The sequence below is a fragment of the Cibotium barometz genome, chromosome 57 (assembly GCF_041138505.1).
Source record: "Cibotium barometz isolate CiBa-2024 chromosome 57, ASM4113850v1, whole genome shotgun sequence".
Lineage (NCBI taxonomy): Eukaryota > Viridiplantae > Streptophyta > Polypodiopsida > Cyatheales > Cibotiaceae > Cibotium > Cibotium barometz.
This window is the reverse complement of record NC_141102.1, coordinates 37,872,609-37,881,141: the sequence shown is the minus strand read 5'-3', so window position 1 is coordinate 37,881,141 and position 8,533 is coordinate 37,872,609. Positions and strand designations below refer to the sequence as shown.

Genomic DNA, 8,533 nt, shown 5'->3' with positions numbered 1-8,533 from the left:
GATTGTAGATTTCTATCTAGCCATCTGTCTGTGGGTGAAATGCACTGAAAAAATTCAATTTAGTATCAAAGTTATCAAACAATGCCCTCCAAAAATGACTAGTAAACTTGGCATCTTGATCTGACACTATGGTCTTAGGAATCCCGCCAATCGGATACTAATGCCGTATGAACAAACGGGCAACATCTTCGGCGGTCACATCGGCCCTGCATGAAATAAGGATAAAAATTTGCTAAATCTATTAACTATAGTCAAGCACTGAGTATTACGCTTAGCTGGACTGGGAGAAATATTCGTGACAAAATCCATCGAAATATCTTAGAAAGGTCCCTTAGGAATTAGCAAAGGCTATAACAACCCTATCTTCTTCCCATGACGAGCTTTCACCTTTTGACAAATATCACATTGTTGTACATATGGAAACACATCTCGCCTCATCTTTAGCCAATAGTATTGCCAATCTAACTTTTCTAAAGTCGAATTCATACCCCTATGACCACCAGTAATCTATTCGAGGCATCGAGAATCTACTCTTGATATTCAGCTTATTGAGTGCACGATAATTGACACACAAACGAGAAGACCCATCTTTCTTCTTGATAAAGAGAATCGGTACTGCAAATGGCGACACGTTGGGACGGATAAAGCCAAATTGCAACAATTCTTGGAGTTGGAAGTCCAACTCCGATTCCGTTGCCTTGGAAAGGTGATATGGAAACTTACTGGAGGGTTTCGAGCCTGGGAGGAGATCGATCTTGTGGTCCTCCAGTCTGGACGGGGGAGCTGGGGAGGGAGATTGTCCCAAAGAAAAATCTTCTGGAACCTTTCATGGAGAGCCAAATACTTCTTGAAAGCACTGGCCACCGTTTGGGAAATCTGGATGTAAATCATCGCACAATGTGCACCTTTCCTGATTGCTCGTTTTTAGCCTGCAAGTGGCTTATGAGCGGAAAGTTCAGGATTCCTCGCTCACACTTAATGGTCACTGGGGTGTTGGACACATTCCAACTAATCTAGAAAGTGTGCTTGTCCCACTTGACATCAGGAAGGAACTTGTGAAACCACTGAATGCCCAATATTATGTCTGCTCCTACAAGAGGGGCAACCAAAAAATCACGCACAAACTCTATGCTCTGAATAACTAACTTAGCACCAAGAGCTTCATACTTGATGCTCGTCGTCATGCTTGTGCTAGGACGAAACAGGCACGCCGAGCGGCCTATTCCGTGACCATGTCCTTCGTGCTGCCATTGTCAAACAAGACGACGACTCTCTAGCCACCTATGTAGCCAAAGGTCTTGAGCAATTCGTTGCGCTCATACCCCTAGTCATGGGCATCTTTCTGCTTATCTTCGAGCTCCGGCTAATGATTGCTCCAACCGAAGCATTGGGATTCGAAGAACTAGGGACAGTCACTGGGGTCTGTGTGGAAGTTGATCAAACAACTGAAGCCGTGGAGGTGGAGGCGACGGTCTTTGAAGCAGTAGTCTTCTTAGGACACTCCCGAGAAGTGTCCTTTTGTATGACAAAAGAAACACCTACCCTCCTCCTTGTACTGAGCAATCTCCTCAGCACTCAACTTGCCACCGGTCTTACCTGTCTCCGCTTTCTGGTCTAGAGTAAGCTTCGGCGCATTGGTCGAGTTCTTGGAGCCAGAGGCTCCCATGCTCTGTCCTGGGGAAGACTCCGTCTAGTTCTGACCTTTTTTCCCCGAGGTGGTAACCTTGGGAGTAACCGGCTAGGAAGTCTTGGGCTTTCCACCATTGTGCTTTATTTCATCACTCTGCGCAAGCGAGAGTGCGCCTTCGAAGATGGCTGGCCTAAACATACGCACCTTCCACTAGATTTGCGTATCAAGACCATATAGGAATTGCCCTTTCTTGTCCGTATAGCATAAGCCTAACTACAAACATAAGTTTGAAATTTTATTGGCAAACTGAAGGACTGGTTACGCGTTCTAACGTGCTCCCCTAAACTCGTCTTCGAGTAGCTCAAGGTAATGGGACGGTAGAAACCACTACTTAAGATCGCAGACAAACTCATCCCAAACATAAGCTACTATACCTAATCTCGTGTGGGCATGAGTCCACTTGGTCCACCAAGGAATGGCCTCACCTTCCAAGTACCAACTGGCTAAGATCACTCTGTCAGTATCATTTTTTCTAATTGCGACAAAGTAAGCTTCAAATTGATGCAACCATGAATAAAGAGTTGTGGGGTCGAGTTTACCATTATACTTACTGAAATTCATTTTCTCGGGAAAATGACTTGAGGAAGCCGCTAGTGTCAGTCTTGCATTCAAAGCTGCAAGGTATCGCTCATGTTCCACGTGTCGCAAGCTTCGTCTTCACGTTGTCGGATCTCCAATATACGCATCTCCAACTCAAGCATCGAGCTCAGCTGTGGCCGTGACCCTTTGAGAGGGTCCCTGTGTAGAGGATCTAGAATCTAAGAAACAGAAGGAGAGGGAGGAGGAGATAGAAAACGCGCAGCTAGAGAACGGGTGCGCTCTTCCAGAGCAAGTATTTGCGCCTTTTGCTCTTCCAACTTGGTACTCTGGTCTGCGATTGCTTGCATCATGTGTTGAAACATCTCTATAACACTCATGCATGATGCCCTAGTTGGGCTGCCTGTTGCACTTTGGTCCCAAGGTTCTTGGTCTCTCTCGTCGCTGAAGCTCGCCATAGTAGGAAAATACACCTCCTTTCCAAAGCGCAATCTGACCATCCACTATGTGTGTCCTTCGAGGGGGGACTAGAATCACTCCGAAAGGGGTGGTCCACCAGAGTCTAAAAACCAACCACATGAGCGAGAATGGAGTGGAACCTTGGCTGACTCGTCCCGGACTGGGCTCACATGGCATGAGTTTTCCACCCCAAGTCTTGCACCTTCTTGTACATATGTCTACGTGGCATCCAAGTGCGGGATGCACGTGACACAAACCTCTGCGGAAGAGGGATTTATTCGAGTGTGAGTGCGAGTGCGAGTGCGAGTGGTCGGGAGGTTAGAGCTTCACCATGGAGTGTGGTTTCCACCAAACTATACTTATACAACAAGTTTATGTATGATCATACCTGTTCCTTCACATCCTTTCACAAACGAGCATCTGCATAAATGCTAGACATCAAGGCACAGACTGCCCACATTGGTCCATGTTCACTTCAATCATCTTCACATCCTGCTGCGTCTGCATAAATGCTAGACATCAAGGCATAGGCTGCTGCATGTGACTCATCCAATCTCACTGCCGATTCGAAAGCCTGCCTTCCAAGCTCTACATTAGCCCAGTTTCGGCAAGCACCTAACATGGCACTCCAAGCCACGAGATCAGGTTTGCAAGGCATCATTTCCAACATCCCCACAGCCTTGTGCATTTGTCCTGCACGACCAAGGAGATCGACCAAGCAACTGTAGTGCTTCACTGTCAGAGAACTGTTAGTGTTCTTGTTAAAATCCTGAAAGCACTCAAGGCCTCTATCTATCAGACCTGCATGACTACATGCAGTCAGAACATTAAGAAACGTGACCCCATCTGGCTGTATGCCTTTCTCCTTCATTCTCTCAAACAAGTGAAAGACCTCTTGACTCTCTCCTTGGTGGGCATACCCTGTAATCAAGGTGTTCCAAACTAAAAGATCCCTTGTGGGCATTGTATCAAACACCTTCTGGGCATCTATCATGCTTCCACATTTACCATACATGTCAATGAGAGCCGTTGCCGGAACTATTTCAGGAACTCCAGAGCTCTGAATTCGAGCATGCAGTTTTTTCCCAGATTCCAGTACTGCTACATCGCCAAATGCTTTCAGGACATTCGCAAAGATTGAATTGCTGGGCAACAAGCCTTGCTCTTGAATCTGCAAGAAAGCCTTTAAAACCTTCTCACCTTCTTGCTTGGTGTACCCCACTATCACAGAGTTCTTTGAGACCACATCAGGAGAGACACCCTCCAGTTGCATGTGATGAGCATGCCCTTGTTCAGCATACCTAGCAAGCAGTGTGTTCCATGAGGCCACATCTCGAGCTAGCAGATCATCAAACACTTCCTGTGCTTCTACCATGTAGCCACATTTCCCATACATATCAATGAGAGCATTGCCAACAGAAGGGTGTTGTTCGAGGCTTTCCCTCACAATGCTGGCATGTATTTCATGGCCCCTATCTATGGCTTCTTTACTGCTGCAAGCCCTCAGGATGCAGGCAAACGTGACAGTATCTGGAGACAATCCCTCCACCTGCATTCTTTTTAGGCAGGTCAATGCTTCCTCTGCAAGCCCGTGTTCAGAATATCCTGCAATTAATGCACTCCACGAAACTACATCTGGAGCTTCTAGATGGTCGAACACATTCCCTCCTTCAGCAAGTGAGCCAAGTGTGACATATACATCCACTAATGTGTTGCCAACAAAAGTATCTCTTTCAAAACCCTTCTTGACAATCTCAGAGTGTGTTACCTGCAACCTATGTAAGGATCCTATGCTGCAACAAGATTTTAAGCTGTAAATAAGTGTTACAGCACCAGGAGACGCTCCCTCCAGTGCCATCTGTGTTAAACAATCAAGCGCTTCCTCACTGAGACCCTGATCATTATAGCCAGCCATGAATACATTCCACGAGACTGCATCCCATACCGACATTTTGTTAAACAAGCACTGCATTTCCACAAACGAACTGCACTTAGCATACATATCCAGGATAGCATTGTTGACATAGAGATTTTCTCCAAGTCCCTGTTTAACAGCATCACCATGTATCCCTCGTCCCCTCTCTATCTCTCCCAAAATACCACAAGCTTTCATGCTGCAAACATATGTGACAGCATCAGGAGATGCAACACCCTCTAGTTGCATCTGTTCCAAACAGTTCAGAACCTCTTCATTGAAACCATATTGAGCATATCCTGCAATAAGTGCAGTCCAAGAAACAACATCTCGAACTGATAACTTATCAAAGACTTTCCATGACTCTGCAAATGAACCACACTTAGCGTACATATCACTCAGCATGTTTCCAACAGAAAGATCTCTTTCAAATCCCTGCTTCACAATCTCAGCATGCATTCCTCTACCCATATCTAGAGCTCCTATGCTGCCACAAGATCTTAATCCACATATAAATGTAACAGCAGAAGGAGAGATCCCCTCCGATTGCATCTGCTCTAAATAGCTGAGCACTTTGGAACCAAGCCCTTTTGAAGCATATCCTGCAATCAAAGCAGTCCATGACACTAGCTCTCGAACGGGTAGCTTGTGGAACACTTGCTCTGCTTCTGAAAGTGAGCCACATCTGCCATACATATCCAAGATAGTGCTGCCAACAAAAGGATTTTGTTCATATCCCTTCTTTGTAACCTCAGCATACATTTCTTGACCTTTTCTTATGGCTCCTATGCTGCCATATGCTTTCAAATAGGAAATGCATGTAGCAAGGTTTAGAGGAACTCCCTTTAGTTGCATCTGATCCAAACAATCTACAATCTCCTCACCGAAGCCTTGTTCATGTTCAGCATAACCTGCAAGAAGCGCATTCCAGGAGAATACATCTTGAACCGGAAGTTTGTTCAACACTTCTCGTCCTTCTACAAGTGAGCCACATTTGGCATACACATCTACCAATGTGTTGCCAACAGAAGGTTCTCCATCGAAACCCTTCTTGGCAATGTCAACATGTAGTTTTTGAACACTGTCAAGAAGCCCTATGCTCCCACAAGCTCTCAAGCTGCAAGCAAATGTCAAAGCAGCCGGAGACATACCCTCCAGTTGCATCTGTTTCAAACACCTTAACGCTTTCTCACCCATACCATTCTCAGCATACCCTGCAGCAAGTGTGTTCCACAACACTACTTCATGAGTCGTAAGCTTGTCAAACACTTCCTGCCCTTCTAGAAGTGAGCAGCATTTGGCATACATGTCCACCAGCGTGTTGCCAAGGAAAGGGTCTCTTTCAAGTCCCTTCTTGCATATCTCAGTGTGTATTTCCTGGCCCTTTGCTAAAGCTCCTATGCTGCCACAAGCTTTCAAGCTGCAAATAAATGTCACAGCATTTGGAGGTACACCTTCCAGAAGCATCTGTTCCCAGCAGTTGAGAGCTTCTTCACCAAGCTCATGTTCAGCATATCCTGTCAATAGTGCATTCCAAGCAACTGTATCTCTACTAGCACACCCGTCAAACACTTTCTGTGCTTCCACAAGTGATCCATATTTAGCATACATACAAACTAGAGTGTTGAAAACAAGATCAAACCTGTCAAACCCCTTTTTGGCAATCTCAACATGCACTTGCCAGCCTCTCTCTATGGTTCCTAAGCTGCCACTAGCTTTCAAGCTGCAAACCAATGTGATAGCATTTGAGGAGACACCTTCCAGCTGCATCTGTTTGACACAGTTTAGTGCTTCCTCTCCACAATCAGAAAATCCAGTCAACAAAGCATTCCAAGAGACTGCATCCCTAAAAAGCAGCCCATCAAACACTTTCTTCGATTCTGCCAGTGAGCCGAAATCGGCATACATATCCACCAAAGAGTTCCCTAATACAGAATCTGTCTCCAACCCCTGTTTGACAATGCCAGCATGTGTTTCTCTACCTTTGTCTATGGCTCCCATGCTGCCACAAGCTTTCAAAATGCAGACAAATGTGATGGTATCAGGACACATACCCTTTGATTTCATATGCTCCAAACTCTTTAGGGCTTCCTCACTGAACCCATTTTCAGCATATCCTGCAATTAATGTATTCCAAGAGACAATATCCTGAAATTCCAGTTTACTGAATGTTTGCTGTGCTTCTAGAAGAGAGCCACATTTGGCATACATGTGCACCAAACTGTTGCCAACAAAGGAGTACATTTCAAGACCGCGGTTGATGATCTCCATGTGTAATTCTCTGCCCCTATCTGTGGCTCCTATGTAGCTGCATGCTTTCAAGCTGCAAATAAATGTGATGGCATCTGGAGACATACCTTTTGCTTGCATAGGTTCTAAAAGGGTCAGTGCTTCCTTAGAAAGACCTTGCTCAGTGTATCCTGCAATAAGTGCATTCCATGAAACTACATCTGGACGTGGCAACCCATCAAACACATCCTGCGCTTCTGCAAGGGAGCCACATTTGGCATACATATCCACCAAAGTGTTGCCAACAAAAGAATCCCTCTCAAACCCCTTTTCTGAGATTTCTGCATGTATTTCTCGGCCTCTTCGCATGCAATTAATTAAAGAACAAGCTTTCAGCAGGGCCATAAATGTATACCTGCTAGGTTGGACATGCTCCTCTTGCATCTTCTTGTACAGATTGAGGGCAAGCTCTGATTCCCCACAATCAACATAGCCATGTAACAAAGACGTCCAGGAGTACTCATTCCTGTAAGGCAATTTGCTGAAAACCCATTGGGCACTTGAGATGCTTCCGCAATCCACAAAGACTGGGACAAGGTAGTTCCCAAGCACTTCATGAGCTTCCAGACCATTGCTGCACATGTAGATATGCATGATCTTCACATGATCTAAGCTTTTCTCTTTTTTGCTTTCCTGCAAAAGTTTGACAAGGTTCTCCACAAGAGGAAGTTCATCCATCTCCTCCAAAGGAATGCATGTTTGTATCCTGAGCACCAAACTACTATCTTCCAATAGTCCTTGTGTTTTGCATGCAGCCTTGAGAGTTTGGCCACGCATCCTTTGCTGCATTCATCCACTTTCTTCTCCTCATGCATGTTTTTGACCCAACCTTGGATGTGGCAGGCAGCCCGGAAATTTGAATGCTGCAATGGGCATGAAAACTGTTTAGGGTTTTAGGATGGTTCAAAACTGATTACGGACCTAGAGTTTAATATTAAGTTCGAAATACCGTCAAGATTAAGGGCCCCGCTATCGTCGAAAGCTAACCTGAGTGAGGAGCACTCTTGTCCCCTTAGAAATCAAAAACGGCCTTACTACTACTGCTCGACCTGGATTTTCATTTGTGGAGATGTCGCGATGGAACTTGTCTGCTGTAGCTCAGATGGAGTAAGCAGCAGCTAGCGCACCTGGGTGTTGATCAGCTCTTCGGGTTATTTGGTTTGTATGAAACTAAGGGTGTTAGCAGACAGTGGAAGATCTGCCTTTTTTTACATTTTGATCACTTTTTCTCAGGAATCTTCAGTAATTCCCAACATTAGAAGTCTAGCACAGACCTTAACCCCCTATACAAAATTAGGTCTCTACAAAAGGTCACAGGTCTGTACGGTAGCTTCGACCATCTACTTTGTTTCCCAGTTTTTTTGGAATCTTCTTTGTTTCCTAGTTTTATTATTTCATTTATTTGACTATAAGATTGATATTGTAATAGATAGATGCATTATGTCCCTCGTTTAAGATTGATATTGTAATAGATAGATGCATTATGTCCTTCATTTGATATAATATAGTCTTCTTCTTTTGTCAAGTGTCAACGAGACCATGCAACACTAGACGAGAGAGATCATCTGTTGAGACAAGAGAGTGGGGATTTTAACTTTGCATGCTATTGTACCAAAGTGGGTAGGTGGTTGGCGCGTGGCAAG

At 44.9% G+C, this 8,533-nt stretch overlaps 1 protein-coding gene across 3 annotated transcripts; it reads right to left on the bottom strand.

The window, feature by feature from the left end:
* Positions 1–3,011: 3,011 nt before the first annotated feature.
* On the bottom strand, positions 3,012–8,263 carry LOC147606721 (pentatricopeptide repeat-containing protein At2g39620-like). 3 transcript variants are annotated; one of them, XM_086792169.1, is made up of 3 exons: positions 7,950–8,263; positions 7,878–7,919; positions 3,012–7,753 (listed from the first exon to the last, which is right to left on the bottom strand). In XM_086792169.1, exon 3 carries the CDS (start codon positions 7,677–7,679, stop codon positions 3,162–3,164), a length of 4,518 nt encoding a protein of 1,505 aa, XP_086648295.1. In that variant the 5' UTR covers positions 7,680–7,753; positions 7,878–7,919; positions 7,950–8,263; the 3' UTR covers positions 3,012–3,161. The 3 variants fall into 3 exon arrangements, with proteins under 3 accessions (XP_086648295.1, XP_086648294.1, XP_086648296.1); XM_086792168.1 differs by having other exon boundaries at positions 7,878–7,918; positions 7,953–8,263; XM_086792170.1 differs by having other exon boundaries at positions 3,012–7,771; positions 7,878–8,263.
* Between the last annotated feature and the right edge of the window lie 270 nt (positions 8,264–8,533).